The sequence below is a fragment of the Tauraco erythrolophus genome, chromosome 23 (assembly GCF_009769465.1).
Source record: "Tauraco erythrolophus isolate bTauEry1 chromosome 23, bTauEry1.pri, whole genome shotgun sequence".
NCBI classification, from domain to species: domain Eukaryota; kingdom Metazoa; phylum Chordata; class Aves; order Musophagiformes; family Musophagidae; genus Tauraco; species Tauraco erythrolophus.
The window spans coordinates 4,498,810-4,517,314 of record NC_141487.1 but is presented as its reverse complement, the minus strand read 5'-3'; the positions used below and the strand labels follow the sequence as shown (position 1 = coordinate 4,517,314).

General features: G+C 41.3%; 2 protein-coding genes across 9 annotated transcripts in view; both read left to right on the top strand.

Moving 5' to 3' along the window:
* UBE4B (ubiquitination factor E4B) overlaps positions 1-3,591 on the top strand; it is a 39,781-nt gene extending 36,190 nt beyond the window's left edge. For all 3 annotated transcript variants that reach the window (XM_086625817.1, XM_086625816.1, XM_086625815.1), the window contains 3 exons: positions 1,292-1,466; positions 1,743-1,889; positions 2,295-3,591. In XM_086625817.1, coding sequence (XP_086481943.1) covers positions 1,292-1,466; positions 1,743-1,889; positions 2,295-2,356 — 384 coding nt within the window. In that variant the 3' untranslated portion in view covers positions 2,357-3,591. The remainder of the gene's footprint in view (positions 1-1,291; positions 1,467-1,742; positions 1,890-2,294) is intronic.
* A 9,770-nt stretch (positions 3,592-13,361) lies between these two features.
* Positions 13,362-18,505, top strand: part of KIF1B (kinesin family member 1B) — an 85,765-nt gene continuing 80,621 nt past the window's right edge. For all 6 annotated transcript variants that reach the window (XM_086625542.1, XM_086625540.1, XM_086625538.1 and 3 more), the window contains exon 1: positions 13,362-13,544. In XM_086625542.1, coding sequence (XP_086481668.1) covers positions 13,439-13,544 — 106 coding nt within the window. In that variant the 5' untranslated portion in view covers positions 13,362-13,438. The remainder of the gene's footprint in view (positions 13,545-18,505) is intronic.

The following is an 18,505-nucleotide window of genomic DNA, read 5'->3' as shown; positions in this document are numbered from 1 at the left end:
AAGGAAAGAAGCCTGCTAGTGTGGGAACTTGGAATAAAGCTTAATTAACAAAGTAGCCCTTCATAAAAAGGCAGGGGAGTGACTAGTATCTTGGAAACTGTCAATGACAAGAAAGAAACACCAAGGAAATGCACAGTTGGTTAATGGCTACTGCTATTAGGAGGAAAAAAATAAAACAAAACAAACAAAAAGTTGCTTGATCATGGCAGGGTCTCTCTAAAGCATTTTGATACATCTCCCGTTTGCAAATCCTAGCACGTATTAGGAGGAATCTAAAAACATTTATAAAGCCCTGGGCATGTTGCCATAGTTCTGTTCTCCTCTGTGGACTAGAAAGGAGTTTGGGTGGGCACTGTGCGTCCCAAACAGTGAATGGTATTTCTTGGTGCGATGTGGAGTAGATGAAAGAAGTAGGGCTGTGTTGAACATTTTAAAATCCCCAAGGAAAACACGAATCTGTGAGACTTAGTGTGTTCTGTTTTGTCATTTCGTTCAACCTTGCACTGCAGTGTAAGTAACAATCTTTAATAAAAGACTTGTATCAAAACACAGCATTGTGAACTTAAAAGAAATTGGTGTCTTGAACATAAGCAGCTTTCAAAAGTCCTTGCCTGACATTCTTTTTTGACGTGGAAGCAATGCTTGCTCCAGTGGGAAGTGCAGGATATGTGTTTGGTCTCTCGGAATGTTGTACCGTGTAGCTGTACAGTTCTTGCTGCACTGGCTGGCAAGTCTCCAGCAAGTATCAGCTCCCTCTGAGCTGCCTGACTATTTTTGCAACACCATGGGGTGGGTTTTTTGTTTGGTTTTGTTTGGGTTGCAAGAAAGAATCACTTTTTTCCCAGTACTGCCTTGCGTGTTATCAGAGAAGTTAAGAAATAAAAAAACCTTTTCATTTTATGCCGTATTTTCAGCCAAGACTTGTGAGAACAAGAATACAGACAGGAGTGGCAAGACAGATGTTTTATCTAAGGAACAGTCCTAATAATTATAGTCAACCTCTCAGAGTGTCTTACTGATTTTGATTAGGGGATGTTGTCTTTTTTTTTTGTCCTGAACAGTTCTACAGTAGTCATGACCAGTAAAAAAGGTTTAAGTCTACCCCAAAGTTGAGATTTTGATGCTAGATGAAATGTTACCTGCGTACTATTTTCTCTCTGATGTCCTGCTTGAGGTTTCATTGATCCCTCCTTCTGAAGTTTTAAAAATGCATTAAAATGTCTTTAGAATTTTTATGGCGTGTTAGGATGCTACAACTCAGCAAAGTTGTCTTTTTATGCTTTGCTTGTAGAGGTCCTACAGTAAAGAGCTCTTTGAAGAAGTTATCTCCAAGATGAGAAAGGCTGGCATCAAGTCAACCATAGCAATAGAGAAATTCAAACTGCTGGCAGAGAAAGTGGAGGAAATTGTGGCCAAGAATGCCCGAGCAGAAATTGATTACAGTGATGCTCCAGATGAATTCAGAGGCAAGTTGAGTTTTCTAAATACTGACTTTTTAGGAGAAGGAGGATTTGGTTTGTTACTTTGATTCTAAATATGAGTATGTATTGGTAGAAACTATGTATTGTTTGTGAAACCTTACATCCTGCTCTATTTCAATTAAATAGTAACGTAAACGTAGAGAGCTAAGGGTTTCCTTGTTTGTTTATCCCTGGGATTGTACTGTCCAGTCCTGTTTTTGTGTGCAGATAAAATTTGTAGCTCTTGTCCTCAATTTGATGAGGAGACACTTGTACCCTTAGATCCACTTATGGACACTCTGATGACTGATCCTGTGAGGCTGCCATCTGGAACTATCATGGACAGGTCAATCATCCTGAGGCATCTGTTGAACTCTTCCACTGATCCTTTCAATCGCCAGACGCTGACGGAAAACATGCTGGAACCAGGTATCCATTTAACAGGGAGCAATGGAACTGCTCAAAGCACTTTGTGTGCAGTTTGTTCTGTGTACTTGAAGATAGTGGTGAGGCCTCAGGTGACAGTTCTTTCAGCTTGCACAGAAAAGTTCATTCCTTCTGTTTTCCCTTTTCTGGGGAAAATAAAACAGGCCCTTGCCCTCCGAACTACTGGGCTAGAGGATATTGTTATGGTAGGTAAATGAGGAATTCATTTACTCCAAGCTGTGCAGAAAATGTATTGATAGAGAAGAAAATAGCAGTAGCTATTCCTGATGGAGTTTCCAGAAAAGAAATTGCTGTTGAGCATCAGGAGCTCTCTTACAGTAGTATTACTAAATAATTCAACTGCTAAGCTAATAATTCTTTTTTTTTTAATTTTCTTTATGCTATTAGTGCCAGAACTTAAAGAGCAAATCCAAGCCTGGATGAGAGACAAGCAGAATGCTGACCATTAAAATTCCCTCGCAGCGCACGCCAGCACCGCTGGGAAGAGCAGGGCGTGGGCTGTGCTGGTGACAGTGGAGCGGATGCACATGGAATTGATGGGATTCGCACGCCCACTGGCACCGACGTGCCGGAGTGCCCAGAAGCATGTGGATGAGGAGAACAGCGGCTTAATTCTTGTACATATATTTAAGTGGTAACGATGGTCAATAACATGGAGGACAAGCTAGGAAGTTGCTTATGTTACAAAACTGTCCTTCAGTGTCACATCTTGGAGTTTTTACAGCTGAATTATTTTAGCAAAGATGAATGGATCAGGGCAGCATCCCTTCAACCTTATTTTTTACAGCCAGATATCCGTTAATTTGATTGTGGTTAGAACCTTGGACGTTTTGCTGCTAAAGTAACTTTTTCCTTTTTCCCTCCCTTCTTCCTCTTCCACCTATTAAACCTGCACTGCTGTCTTTTTTTTTTTGTAATGCAAAAAAAACCCAACAAAAAACCCACAAAATCCCTGTGAAAATCAAAATCATTCCCCTGCCCTCAAAAGAACATATTCTGTGCGATAACTGTGCCTGCAACAAAGTGTTAATCTTGGGATCGTATTTTTATATTAAACATATTTGCATATTTGGTTTTTAATTGGTGTTAGACACAAGGATAACTTCAAAAAAGTGAAGATTTCACACGTGGATTTTAATTTCTGTTCTTTGAAATGTCCCTTTTCTTTATGTTGATCTTAGATGCTCTGGTATTTTTGAAAAGTCTTGAAAGAAATATGTTAAAACGGCTGCCACGAATGAGATGTTTGGGAATACCAGGATTTCACTGACTTTTTAAAAAACAAAACCCATTCTTTTAATGCTGCAGATAGGAGATGCGAAGTGATAGTTCTGAGCCATTAGAGCTTGTCTGCAGAGAGCAGATCCTTTTATTCTTGGAGGCTGCAGTTTGGGGCAGGGGTCTTTTTTTTTTTTATGTTGCGTACCAATTTGTATCCATGGCTTGGCCTTACCAAAGCAGAAAGGGTGCAGGAAATGTAGAATTACATTTTTAGAAAAAAATAATAAAAAAAAATTCACAAACATTTTTGTATTACTGCCCCCTGCATATGATACTTGAATTTCCTTTTTAAAAAGGATTTGAAACCACAGTGTTTTAAAATTGTCTGAAAAAAGGTTGTTTTTCTTTTATTTGTTTTTCGCTGTGTCTTCTGTTCAATTCCTGACTCTTGAACTACAATAAATGATACACACTCGCACAAAATGCTTCCTTTGTCTTTCTTTCCTTTACTGCCACTGAAAGCATAAAAAAATCCAAACGCTTGGGTGGCTTCGTTCGGCTTTGCTGATAGTGATTTCGGGTTTGGAGCTAACTTGGAAAATGATGTGAAAAATTCCTGTGCACGCAGATATCGGTACTGCTTCAGACCGATGCGTGTTCCCAAGCGGGTGACTCGTGTCCCTATTTATAGCTGCGTGGCAGTTGGTGACAGGCTCCAGCGGAATTTCAGTTGGGTTATATGTAATCCAGTGCTGACCTTCGAGATGTGCAAGGAATGCTAAATTAAAATATGAAGGTACAGCGGGGTTTTGTTGTGGAGTTCTGGGTTTTTTTGGTGCTCACCCCCCCGGGGTGTGTGTGTTTTCCCTAAGGGTGGGAGGAAGATTCCAAAGTTTGTGCCTGCATGGACTGTTGGAACAGAGAAGGTTGGTTGTTGACTGGTTAACCTTCGCTCCTTCCACAAATGCAAATCCCCCCTCTTCTTCCTCTTCAAAAGTCACGGAACAAACTCTGCGAGGTGCTCAAATCCATCCTGGTTTCCCAACAGGTTACAAGGGTGTGCAGCCAGCTACAACTTTTCAAGGTGTGTTTTCTTATTTAGTAAAGAGGTAATTATTTTCTACATAAAGAAAAACTTCTAAATGTTCCACTGTCACCTCATCATTAAGGATTATAGCACAAAATCTCTAGAAACATATGAATTTGGGGGAATTTATACTTTATTTGATGGAGAACAACTGTTCAGCAGCATGTACTTGTTACACAGATTAAACTGCTATGGTTTCATTATGGGTTTTTTTCTGTAAGTTAACATCATAAAGCTTTTAGTTTTACCTCCAGACCATGAATGTATTGGAAAGGTGGAAGAAATGCTTTCTTCTCATGTTCTTCAGCTATTACAAACTCGACGCACCACCACCTTCTGTGAACAAGGATGCTGTGGAAACAAGGAGCAGTCTCACAAAATGAGAAGAGCACAAGCAGAAATAGTCCATCCTTAAATTAAAAAAAGCTGATTGCTTAAGTGTATTCTGTACAGGGCTTGATGTCAGCTGTTCTCTAATAGTTCCTGATATTTCACATTTGGAGTGTTATAAATAATATCAGAGAGGACTGTGAATGTCAATGTTTCACCGGAAAATCTGTATAGAACTAGCTCTTTTTGAATGCAAGTATGAAATGAAAATCCTAAATTTTTTATTTATTCCATTGTACCAACTTGAAAGGCTTGTTTGAACAAATTCAGGATGCTTCTCTCAACCTCGTCTGGCGAGAGGAAATGGGAATATTTACATAGGATGTATTAATCAAGCCAATGCCCTTCAGAATCTGAGTTTATATTTATTCTGCCATCGTATCAGACTTTGACCTGAGGAATATAAATAGCAAAGTGTGTACTGAACTGTTTTGTCTAATTATGGCATACATTTGTCACTTGTAAATGCATCAGTGCAGGTATTCCAGAAGACACAAAGGCCAATGTTATGTGGCTAAAACAATTTTATGTGGAGAACTAGTATCAAGTATTTCAAAGGTGTGAATTTAGACAAATGCTCTCCCAAATTCTGCCTTCATCTACAGAACAATGAAATGTATTTTAATACAAGCAACTGAAAGTACCATTATATTGCTGTCTTCTGGGTACAAAACTGAGTCTGAACCCTGTCTTTCTGTCGATCCTCATGTGCACTAACTGAAAAGGGAAGCTGAAGTTAGTATTGGATTAAGAATAAATCTTCCTCAAGTTTAATTCATCTAACACCACCTGCAGTTTTTTGTGATTCCTCCTCTCACTGAGTTCTAAATGACAATGACGTGTCATTTACCTTTTTCAATCCAACTGTAACCTTATTACATAGGCTTTATTGGAGAACACAAACTATCAATTGATTAAATTACCGTTGGCACTTACATGTATCTGCAGTATCTGAGTAGCTTTGAGCTGCGAGTTGCTCAAAGCAGTGGCTAACGGACAGAAATGTTGCAAAATGTCCTTTTCTTGGAAAATCATAAGTTACCAGGTTGTATTGCTGGTCTTTCCTTGCCCTCCAGTTATGTGACAGAGAAATTGCTGGGGCAAACACTGATGTTGATAGCACTACAATTCAGCACAACTGATTCTGTTATATCCCAATTTACACTTACATAATAGCAATACTAATAAATGAAAAGTTTTGCACAGTACTGCTTGCTGTCATTTTTCTGGTATCATAATGGTCCAGAACACTTTTCTTGTGCTGAGGGTCTTCGGTATGTGAGTGTTTTCTTGAAAAGGAAAGCCTAACTTTTAGTTTTCAATGCACACACGCTTGTAGGGAATTGGAACTTTCTGCTGTTTTGCAGGGTTATATGATATTGGTCAAAACCATAAAAGGAGTAAGAATAGTCCCTTTCCTATAAGGCAATAGACACTAATTTTTTTAAACAGGATTAATAGGCAGAATATTGCAGTAGAATTCCACTTCATCATGTTTTTTGTCAGTTAATTCTGCGTTACCCAAGGAGACCTGACTTTCCAAAAGCCTGAGAAGGCTAGTCTAATTAAATCAAGATAAAATGCCTAAGATCTATAATTAAAAATGCATCATAACTAGTGAGATGAGGACTGCCTTAATACCTGACTACCTTTCAACTCCATACTTGGATACTTTAAGAGGAATTTTCCTTGTCTCCCTTTGCAGTGAGACCTCCCAGATGCTACACGGCCATGTCTTTACCATTTTCTTTCTCAACATGCACCTAGACTTTCTCTGAATGTTTCAAGCAGGTTTTTCAAGGCTCTGTAAGCAAGCAGCCAAATTAACATCCTGGCAGAATTCCATGTGAGTACTCTTCAAACTTGGACATAAGACAGTGATGCAGGAACTACTGTTCCTAAGAGACACTACGTAAACTTTGCTGAAGTAAAATTAATCACATTGTCTATTACCATGGAGGACTATGGTATGCACTCAGTGTTTTGATAGCTTGTTGATTTCGAAACAGGTTTTGTTTTCTTTTGGAGGTTTTTTTGGTTTGTCATTGTGTTTTGTTGTTTTTTTTTTTTTTTCCCAGAGAAATTTTTAACTGACCTAATTTGGCATGGCCCTGGTGTGGTTGCACCACACAAAAAACACCACTCCAGCAGATGTTCCATCAACAGGAAGTCTTCTGAAGTTCAAATAATGGTATTTTCTAGGACATACAAAAGCCACCTATTTTTGCTTTGTTGGTTCTGCAGCAGTATTTCCCTACAACTCATGTAGGGAATGTGTGTGGGCTATGCATTGTCAGGCTTTTGAATTCATAGGCATACCTGCAGTGATATGCACACGATGAGACTGGCAAGGGGGAAAGTCACTTTTCACCAAATAAAGTAAGAAATAACTCATTATTCTCAAACCTGAAACTGATGGGAATACAAGAAACAGTGAAGAATCATATAATTGACAGCCAGGGACCTGTGAATAAGAATAAATCTAATTCTTAAACTAGAAATCTCAGGTCCCAGCTGTTTTCAAAACCTTAAACCAATTTGCATATAATGGTGTGGGCATGGAAAATACATAATTAAGGTAGTTCATGTAGTACTGTTTTCTTTAAAATGCTTGTAAGATCAAACACAAGCCTGTTTCTAACAGTAGAAATGATCAAAGAATTAATTGAAAGGAGGAACTTTACAGCTGAAGTTCTCACCACAAAAACAAATTTGTACTCTGAGAATGAATAGCATGAAACTATTGAAAGTACAAGAGCTACCACAACACAGCCTCAAACAATTTAATCACATAAAACCACACAGAGATCTACAGAAAATATCTTCAGAGTGCACACACGCAAAAAAAGTTCTGAAGGGGGGAAAAGGGAAAATTAATCCCTCTGCTCTGAACTACCGCCGTTGGGCCTTGCTCAGGACTCACGACCCTACTGAATTCCAGGGAAGTTGGCCGGGAATGGGCGAATGCGCCATTTCAGCGGGCTGCCGGCCCTTCCCGCCCGCGGGCCCCTCGCCGCCGCGGACATTAAAAGGCCTTTTTCAGTCACAAGCGGCCGGTTTCTGCTCACGTCTCCGCCGCTCCCGGACAGCGCGAACGCCGCCTCAGCTCGGGGAGGGCGGGAACGGCGCCCACGGTCCCTGCGCCGCTCCTCGCAGCCTGACAGAGGGAGGACCCGGATGCCGTCCCGAGCCCTGATTGGCTGCGAACGGAGAAGAACCGATTCCCTGAGGCTCGGCGGAGGGATTGACTCAGGGGGAGGGGTGGGCAGCGAAATTCCAGAGTTGTGATTGGTGCAGAGCTGTGTCGGCCTGTGATTGGCACTGAGAGAGGCGGGCAGGAGCCGATTCTCAGCCTGGCGATTGGTGGGCTGCAGGGAGGAGGGCGCTCCGGCGCGCGGCGATTGGCGGGGCGGGCATTCCTCCCCCTGCGGAGGCGGATTCGGGCGTAGCGCCCCGCGACGCTGTCAGTGTGGGAGCGGCGCGGCGGGGAGCGCCTCGCTGCGCTCGTTTTTCCTCGCGCGGCCTTTCTCTTTCCTCCCTCCCCCTTTCTCCCCTCCCTCTTTCCCTCCTTCGCCCTTCCCGCTCCCTTCCTCCCGGCGGCGGCGGGGGGGCGGCGTCTCCCAGCCTCGGTGGAGGCGGCGAACCGTGATGGCGATGGCCGGACTCTTCTTTTTCCTCCGCCCCGCGCCGCGCTGCTTCAGCACCGCCTTGCCCAGCTGCTGACAGCGCTGGCGGCCCTGCGCTGACCGCCTTCCGCCGTTACCCGTGCCCGGCCCCAGGTGAGGGGCGGCCTGCGCCGAGGCGGCTCGGCCCGGCGGGCGGGAGGGGAGCGGCGAGCCGGGGAACGGCTGGGTGCCGGGGCGGGGGCGGGGTGGATGCCGTAATGCGGGGGGGAGGCGGGGGGTGCTGGTTTACGCAGCCCTTCGGCAGGGGGGACGCGGGAAGTGGTGGGGCCCGGGAGGCGGAGGGGGGGTGCTGGCAGGACAGGGTGCCCGGGGCTGTCCGGGCAGCGGCACAAGGGCGTGGGGCCCGGCCCGGCCCGGCCTCGCCTGCCTCTGCCCGGTGTCCCCCGGGACGCCTCCTTCCCTTTCCCTCCGGCGCTCCGAGCCATGGCGGTGCGGCCGCTTCCCGTCGTTTTCCTCGCCTGAATCGCGTCCGCCGTGCGGGGCGCGAATATCGCCGCGTTTCGCCGTCCTTTTTTCCTCTTTTCTAGCTCGGATGGGGTGGAGGCGGTAATTGCTTGTTCAGGAGGGAGGCGCAGTCCCTCAGCCCGCTGGAAGATGCAGGAATGTAGGAGGGTTGTGTTTTCCAGGGTGTTTTTTTTTGTGGACCTGTAGGCAGTGGATCTGTGCCTGGATTCAGTGCAGCACAATTACGAGGCAGCCATGTTGGGATGATGATCTGACAATCCTCGGTGAGCTGTGGCAGGAGGCAGGACGGCAGCCCTGGCAGTTTTGGGGTCATTGGCAGAATATGGGCGTTAAACTGAGATTGGAGAAGTAAAATTCGCCCGAAGCAGATAGTGAATTTGTATCTGTTTTCTGAAACGTAAAATACGTTCTATACCAAATTTAAAAGTATATTTCGCTTTACTTCCAGCTCCTTCTTAGCTCAATTCTTTTTGTTGTTGCACAATCCTGTGCGTTGGTCTGTTGATAAATAGCCATATGTTTGTGTGATCAGATTTTCCCTCGCCACGCGCCGCACCACGGTTTTATCTGGCATCTTCACTTAGCGCAAAGATAGCAATCCGTGGTGTGCGAGTTCAGCTGATATGTCAGACGGTCATCGCTACGTGATCCTTAGTGGAGGGCCTAAAATTGGATTCGCTGTGATCCTCTTGTTCATAAACCCCTGCTGCTCTGAACAGCTGTTTTGCTAACTTTCCATGTGCTAATCTCTATCCTTGTTCATTTTCTTTCTTTAGAACTGTTGTATGATTAAGTTACAAGCAATTTCTTTCTTTTGTTTAAAAGTTAGCACGTTCTGTGGTAGGCATACCTATGCAAATATGACCCAAAGGCTGGCTATGTTAAATAAAAATAATACTGCATCATTTGTGATATGTGGTGGCCTTTTTTTTTATTGGAATGTAGAGATGCAGATTCTGAACATTGTTTTTGTAACCACTTTGAACTTACTGCAGACTTATCTGAATATGTAAATAATTTTCTGAGTCTAAATCCCTACTCTGCTTGTAACTTTATTTAAAAAAATAGCAATATATTCTGTATTCGATATTGTGTAAAAACTGGTTTGTCAGAACTTTCAAGTACATCCCAGGATCCAAGTCCTAATGAAAAGCTTGTTTCTTCAAACGTTTGTGTGGAAGTGGGAATCTAGTTACAAGTGCTTTGAGACCATGAAGAGTGATTGACCAACATCTTGGGTTTGTCAGCTTGAGTAACAGGAGACAGACTAGATGTTTAGGTGATTTGTTTAGTGACACACTTAAATATTAACACCTCCCTGTGTGACTTACAGGGTGGATGGTGGGTATCTTTTAATAATATCCTAAAATAAGTGTAAAAATAATAAGTAGGATTTGCTTTTGTGCCGATCGAGCTCACTGAAGAGCTCAAATGTTATCTACCACCTGTTTTGGAGGCAGTGGTATATCACGTCAGAGACTCGGGCATGCAATGCCCTTCTTTCCTTGGTTCCTGATTGGGTTCCTACAGAATGAGCGTTAAAAGATACACAACCAGTAGACTCTTTCCAAGATGTTAGGAGAATGATTCATTCTAGCATGGATGGCAGCCTTCTAAGCCTATAATAAATGTATAAAAGCTGCTGCTGATTTTTTTTTTTTTAAAGATTGTTCTTCTAAATCTATACCACAGACCGTATTGTACGTTTTGTTTTGCCCTGTTGCAAGTTACATCTCCTATTACCATTTTGTAGTAGTAAGTGATACTACTGGGAAATGTGAACCCTGAAAAATGAGTTGCAATTTAGTATCTGTGATGTTATGCAACTTGGACTCATTTTGCTTTATTTTGTCATTCTGTATGATGAGGGCACTACTGCCTTGATAAAATGTTACAACCAGTTAAAGTTGCTGGTAAGTGGAAAAAAAACCACCTCAAAACCCCAACAACTTAAATCTGTGGGAAGCTTGGAAAAATATATTGTTCTTGGTTAATTTTCTTATTAATGAAAATTAAATGTTGTGTAGTGAGATGGTGTTCAAAACATCTGAAATCCTTGTGCAAGTACAAGCAGGCGTTTTACTTCAGCCGTGAAAAACAGCAGTGTTGGGAATGAATGAGATTTAAAATTATGCCACATTTAATTTTCTATGAGCACAAAAGTTAAAGTTGGGAAGGTAATTACAGAAGTCTAGCAGTCAAATTTTTGTGCTGTTGTAGGTGATTTTGTGACCTGTTCTGTAAGAATTTCTTCACAGCTATGATTCAAACAAGGCTATTATTTAGCTAGTGCATATGGAGTCTCTGGTGGTGTGCTTTTCATGCTTTATTATTGTGAATATGGTGTGCAGGGGTACTCAAGAATTATTATTTTTTTAAGTGGGTGGTTCTTTCACTTCATCTTCTGTTCGCCAATTTCCTAGATACGCTAGTTATCTGTAGAAATTGATGTAGTACTCTGAGAGGTAGTTTTATGAAAACATCAGAAAAAAAATAATCTTTGTATATGGGACTCTTCAGTAAGAAGGGAAAGTAAGCTCCCTATGTTTCATAAATAGTACTATAAGAACTCATTGGTTGTATTTTTGTTTTCTTTTTTTTAAAAAAATAATCCCCTTCATCAATGGCCATATCTTTATTCATTGGTCCATGTGGGAAGCTGGCAAAATTCTGGTTTTCACACGAGTATGGATAGATGGGGAAAAGGAAAATGAAAACCACTAAGCTGCTGTCATGATAGGTACACCCTATGAAAATTGCACCTAGTCGTCATCTTCTGCAATCCAACAAAGTAAACTGAGTCACTGTGAACTTGATCATAACAGCGATTGTGCACTTGATGGATTTCTTAAGTTGTGTTTTAGAAACAGAATGCTTAGTGGCTGCATACGGCAGCATTCCTGTTTTCTAGCAGCCACGTTCAGGGTCAGTTGAGTAATGCTACTGGGATGCGTCAGGATTAGTCTTGTCACTTAGCTTTCTTGTGAGGGCACAGGTACTTATGCAAGGGTCATATTAAGAAGGGAGAGCCAAAATTCTACGTGGTAGATACTCAGGAAGAAGGTTGTAATGAAGCTACATGTTTGATACACCTTGTTATATGAAAAAGCAGGCATTCTGCGCAAGAGTGAGCACAGCAGTCCTGTGAAACAACTCAGAATCTCTTTTAAACTTTGAAGATCAGGTGAATTCATTCCCATTAATTCTTTTCTCTAATTTATATTTAAGTTTTTAGTGAAACTTCTTAAAATTCTGTACTAACCTGAAGCTGACTGTGTGACTGTCTCATGAATCGTTACTGTACCAGTTTGCTGTGCCACTGACATGGAAATTCAGTTGCCTTGTTCCTAAAGACATCCCTATTCTTCTAGTCTGGTGAGGTACCTGCTGAAATAAGGAATGCTTTAAATTACTTGCTGGAGTAATTTAATTTCTGCCTTCACCATGTGATGGCATTAATGAAGTAATGCAATTTTATTAAAAACTTCTTGTGTTGTGTGAAGATGTGTCATGACTTGAATTAAGCATGTCTAAGTATTTTTACTAGCTGTAGAACTTACTTTAGAGCTGAAATACTTCTGCTAGTAAACTTTGTACTTGTGCGACACTGCGATTACAACCCTGAAATGAGCATTTCCTTGAATATGTGGTGTTTAGATAAGCAGAAAAGAATATGTCAAGGTTTCTGGGCCATTATACATAATGTGAAAGGTTGGTTGGGAACAGTCCAATTGAACCAATCTTTATTAACCCTGCGCTTCAATATTGTCTCGGACATGCCTTGACGTTTGTTTTGTGGCTATCGGGGATAGTTTCTTGCCAACTAAAGTGCCCCATCATTTGGATGCAATAGGATTTGGACAAGTATTTTGATAATGAAGGTGAATTCACTGGTGAACATTTGCTTAAGAGAGGTAGTAATGTTTACCTTGAAGGCAATAGTTTTTTATTCCTCTTCTTCCTTAGAGCAGCGTGTCCTTTAATCACTAGATAAAACAAGTAGTTAATGAGTTTTCACTTTGACAAGAGGACATTCCTGGGACTGCAAAAGGTTCTTTAAGGTGGTTGGGTACAGCCTTTTCTCTGGAATGCTGTGTGTTACTGAAAGTCAGCGTGATATGGCCCGTCACACTTGCGTTAGTTTGAATATTATTGCTAACGTGTTGTGGCAGCAAGGCTTGACAGCTAGAGAACCCAGATATGCAGTATCTGATAGCTGGCTCATGCTGAAATCCAAGTAGCTGTGTCTTTACTGCTAAAATTATCTCTCTTAGGTTAAGCCTAACACGTGTTGCAACCGGATCTTTGTTTCGGTATTGGCATCCCTAATTTCTGGGAAGAAAACCAAGTAATAAAACCAAATATGTTTGTACACTTTAGAAGAACTGCGTCAGATGGTGGAAACTTTTGACTAGGGAGAGAGCGTACAGGTGCTGTTAAGTGTATTTCCAGTTCTGTGCTTGAAATGACAGGTTTTCAGAGGGGAAGGTCATTGCAGAACAGAAATTGAAGTTATCCAACAGCTTTGAACCTCCCCAGTTTCATCAACACCTTGAATGCAGCAGCTGTAAATAACTAAATTGTATTTTTTTTCTCTTTAGAAAACACGAACAAAGAGGATAACTTGAAACGCTCTTGACCCCTTCACTTTCAATTTCTTGACTGCACTACAAGAAACCAGAATGTCGGGGGCTTCGGTGAAGGTGGCTGTTCGGGTCCGGCCCTTCAATTCCCGAGAAACCAGCAAAGAATCCAAATGTATCATCCAGATGCAAGGCAATTCGACCAGTAAGTTTATTTTAATCTCATAAGGGAGTCTTTCTCTCTCCTCTCCCTTCCTGCTTAATTCTCTTCTTTTTGTCAGACTACGCTGAGTACTGTGTACATTGTATGAATCTTCTATTCTGAGGCCGTCATCACAAACTAGATTCTCTGAATTTGACTAGAAAGTCTAAATCACGAGTGTCTTGATTTTGGTTCAGTTATTTGTGGTGTTTGGTTATGGTGAGTTGAGAATTCTACAGAAAATTTAGAATATCAGAGTAAAAAACCTTTTTGTTCATTTCAGTGTGTGGGAATGTCAGGTGGGCTGACAAGGGATAAGTTGCAGACCACTGCATGATAATCGTTGTGGTGTACCTCCTGTTTGGGTCGGGGGCTTTAGTTCTTGGTGTGCTTATTCTGCAGTCTGTGCCTTCGTTTAGGAGTGTAATTTGAGTGAGAAATCTGAGGGGGAAAAGGATGTCAAGTTCATGCTTTCCATATTAGATGTCTAAACAGTGGCAAAATAACAGACTACATAAAATCATCTTATTTGGAGAAGGTGGCTCTTCTGTGGGAAACTGAATATGGGCACACCGTTTATTGATGGATTGATTTTTTTTTTTTTTTCCCCCTAAATTTTTTTTTTAAATGCTTCTTAAGGTGGTGGCAGTATTGATAACCATTTGCTGCAGTGTCGTTGGTCATGTGTAGACTAATAGCTCTACCTACAAACTGCTGCTCTTATGGTAGTTTTTCATTGTTAGGTAATCAAGTAGAGTCATCTTGTCTGTAGCTGTGGGAAGTAACACTCCAGGAGCACCGAGTTACCTTGCTGTCTGATTATTTGAGTATTTAATACAAAGGAGATTGCGTACGGGCTCCTCCCTTTTTTTAGCCAAGGCTGTACTGCAGCCTGCTTCTGCAATGGAATTTAAGTTCTTGTTGTGGTCAGGTAAATTACATACAATTTTTATGGTTTCATTGGAAGAGAGGCATCATACAGAAGAGAGCTTGCTCTTCAGTGCAGTAAATTCTTATCTTCAGACCTTATGTGGAATATTACCTGACAAAACTGGTTTTTTTTGGTTGGACTTCAAAATTTCCCCTTAAAGTGGGGGGTGCAGAATGTTTAGAAGTCATCTCATGTAGAAACAGGTGCTTGTGTCTCAACTTTGCCAAATTTCAGACCGAACCAGTGTAGAATAGAAGAACTATAGACTCCATTAGATGGCATTTGGTATGGAAATGCCACCCACCTCTGAAGTACAGCAGCACCACTGGGTGCCACTGTAGTAGGTTTTGTTGCTGCTATCGTGACGTGACAGCAATAATTTTAGATGCTTAAGTGTTTTTTTTAACTCCAGGAGCCTGTGGAAGCAGCTTGTTTGTGGTACAACGAGAAGGGTAACCAGTGAATTTTGGGCGATCTGTCTAAGTTTGAAATGTAGTGTAGCCAAGAGACACAGGTTCTGTTTCTGAATGCTAGAGCTGTACTACAGAGACACATTTTCAAGAAACTGCATTAGCTTTCGAAAGGAGAAAAATACTTCCTGATTTATCTAGTTGGAACTTTCTTTACAGCTTTTGCTGTATTTTGTGCTCTGGAAATGTTCTAATCTGTAGCCTTCTATTTGAGTCTATGGCTCTGACACAAGATGGGTGATATGACAGATGGTCAGGTTTAAGTCATCAGAGGCCAGTACAGGCTGTGGGAAAGCAATCATCAGTGGCAGTAGTTATATGTTCTTACAGTCTGTGGGCTATTTTTTCCCTCTTAGAAGAGAAATACAGAGAAAAGCAGTAGACAGAGGAGTAATTTTACTCATTGAATAGAAGAGGATCATACAATAAAAGATATGAATAAGGCATTGTTTGGTGGGGAAAAAAACGTGAGCAGAAATCTTTTTTTCCAAAGAATGTCCCTAAGTTGTTTGATGCACATAAATTGAAGCCGAAATTCTTCTGGTTTGGTTTTAGGCTACAGATTAGATTTTGGGGGCATAAGTGCTATTGCTATTTCTGCAAAGTATTCTCTGTTTTTCACGATCCCTCAGTCTTTGCAGCCTCACAGTTATTGAACTCATATAAGGTTGGAACTTGTTGGCTAAAAACTGGCTACGGAAAGTGACATTAATGTATCTGATGCAGCAATTTGAAAATAAAGGGAATTCAGTAGTAATTCTAGCCTGTGGAGTTTCTGCTTCAGATGTGTCGATGAAATGATCAAGGCTTAGATATCTTGCCTCTGAGAAGGTTATTTTTCATTTGTGTACTGATCAAGTTGACAAGAGGCAAATCTGAGAGGCAGGTGATATCTTGGGTAGTGACTATTTTAAGCCTCCAGGACAGTTACTGAGTTCCCTTATCTTGGAATTAAAGCCTAATGGACTGTTATGATGAACAGGATTTATGAGAGAGTGTGAAGTCTGATAGCTAAGCAGGGGTTTTGACTGTTACGTGGACTTTAATTCTTTATATATTGATTGGCCAGACTATTCTACGAATCCTTTGTGGGTCAGGAGTTTAAACGTTGTCCAAGTCTGAGTTTTCTAAATGTATTGGCTGATACAGGCAGAAAGAACCTTATAGTGACGCTGGGGCAAAGTGCTGGGGGTTATTTTAGAATCATAGAATCATAGAATGGTTAGGGCTGGAAGGGACCCTCAAAGGTCATCTAGTCCAACCCCCCTGCAAGGAACAGGGATATCTCCAACTAGATCAGGTTGCTCAGGGCCTTGTCCAACCTGGCCTTGAACGTCTCCAGGGATGGAGCATCCACCACCTCTCTGGGCAACCTGTTCCAGTGTTCTACCACTCTCATAGTAAAAAATTTTTTCCTAATATCCAACCTGAACCTACCTCCCTCTATTTTAAAACCATTACCCCTTGTCCTATCATAACTGGCCCTCCTGAACAGCCTCTCCCCATCTTTCCTGTAGGCCCCCTTGAGGTACTGGAAGACCGCTATAAGGTCACCCCGGAGCCTCCTCTTCTCCAGGCTGAACAGAAAACACTCTTGAGAAGGAAAACACTCTTGAGATATAGATAATAGTGTCATAGCTGTACTCTGTTTATGTTCTTTAGTGGATGTATGAAAAAAGGGGTGTTTTCTGACATCCATAATGAAGTATATTCTCGAAGTCAGAATGCAACCAGGATTATTTCCTGACTCGCTGCTTTTGTTTGTCAGTTTTTGTGTGAGTTTAGCTGTTTACAGCTTTTGGGATTGCCTGTCATTCACGGTGGGCTTGCCAGTAAAAAAAAATAAAAATCCTCCTACATTAGAAAGCTTATTCTCAATTTTGTGACAGTTGAACTTTGCATCAGAAGCAAAACAAGTATAATTTTGTTGTGTACTTGAGGTCTCCTACAGAATTAACTTGTTATTCTAGCTGGCTTTTGTGTTATTTCTCATAGAAGATCAAGGCCTTGAATCGAGATCCATAGGAGATCTTCAACTCTATCATTTCTTAGTGTTTAAAAAATGATAAAGTAGCTGAATACAGTTTTATATATGTCTCATAAAAAGAGGGTTTTTACGAAGGTCTTTAACCTACGATGTTAAGAGTACTTACTGTGAGTGATTAGGACATCTGTTTTTCTGTTGGAAGGATGCAAAATACAGCAGTTTTGAAATCGCTATTTGAAACATGCTGTCTCTTGTTTTTTGTCTAAGATAAGACTATTTATTTTTTGTCCTGTATGGCTGCAAAGGTATTGATCTGCAATAATACAGTATCTCGCACTTAAAGAATTGTCAGTCTTTGTTTTTAAAATTTCTGTTGCAGAAATGAGATTCTGCAGTCTGGCAGAGGTCACATGTGCTGATGGCATTAAGGGGCTGATATTTTGGCAGAAGGGCTGTGCTGCTCAGATCGTATCTGATTGCAGATGGTTTGAATGATGCTGCCAGCTCTTCAGTGGGTATGGGAGAAATAGGGGTAGGAGAGTAGAAGGTGATAGAGGAATTCTTCAAGACAGGAAAAGTTAGAAGCTGCAAAATCCCACTGCTTAAGTTAACTGGGGAATGCAAAACGCTTCCCAAAGAAGAGGTAATGTCACCATCAAATTACTAATTACGAAGCCCCACCAAAACAGTAACTGAGAGGGATTAATGTAAGAAAAGACCTTCCTTGTTTTTTATTATCACTTAGATATGATCTTAAGAAAAATTCAGATTTGTTTTTAAAAGTACCTGCTATGCAAGTGGATTCAGTTGACCTAAATGCTTTGTTTTGATTTGGAGTTATGTCCAGAAGAGCATTCCTGTATGTCCATTGTACAGATGTCACCCCTAGAGATGAACTCACGCCCACATCCCACTCCGGACCAGGCCCAGTATAGCTGTGTTTGTAGCATTGTCCACAGTGCAGTCAGCTGTGGCAGGGTTCCTGGTGAGAGAAGGGAAAAGTTAGTGGGCTCTGAGGACTTTCCATATTGCTAATTAATTCCCTAGGGTGATTCCTTACTACTGGTTAGCTTGATGCTGCCTAATATGTTGTTTGTTTCATGTTCTGCTCATTACAGAATGTTTTCAAGCGAAAAAAGCATCAGCGGGCTTTTAAAATGCTTTTTATGGTGGTGGCTTATTGATAAAATCCCGCATAATATTGAAACAGACTGAAACTTCTGAAAGAACCCTAATACACTTTTGTCTTTTCCTCTGAGATAGTTTTGTTTAATTTTGTCAGTCTTTAAGTAAATTTCCAAAACTATCTGCTTAAGTATGTTCTTTAAATTGCGGGACAGGTGGTTTATTGTGCTTTAGGTCAAACTCACAAGCAGCTTTTTGAAATGAATAATTCAACAACAGATATATGGTTGTCAACATACCTTGATTGAATATGTTTTTTCTAACTCCTGCTTTTTCACTTTTTGTTTGTAATGATCTTATTGCCTGTCCACTCCATAAATTACTGTTTTTGTGGTAAGTGGGAAAAAGTTTCTGCTGTGCAGTACATGGAATGGAAGATGAGCTATAGATC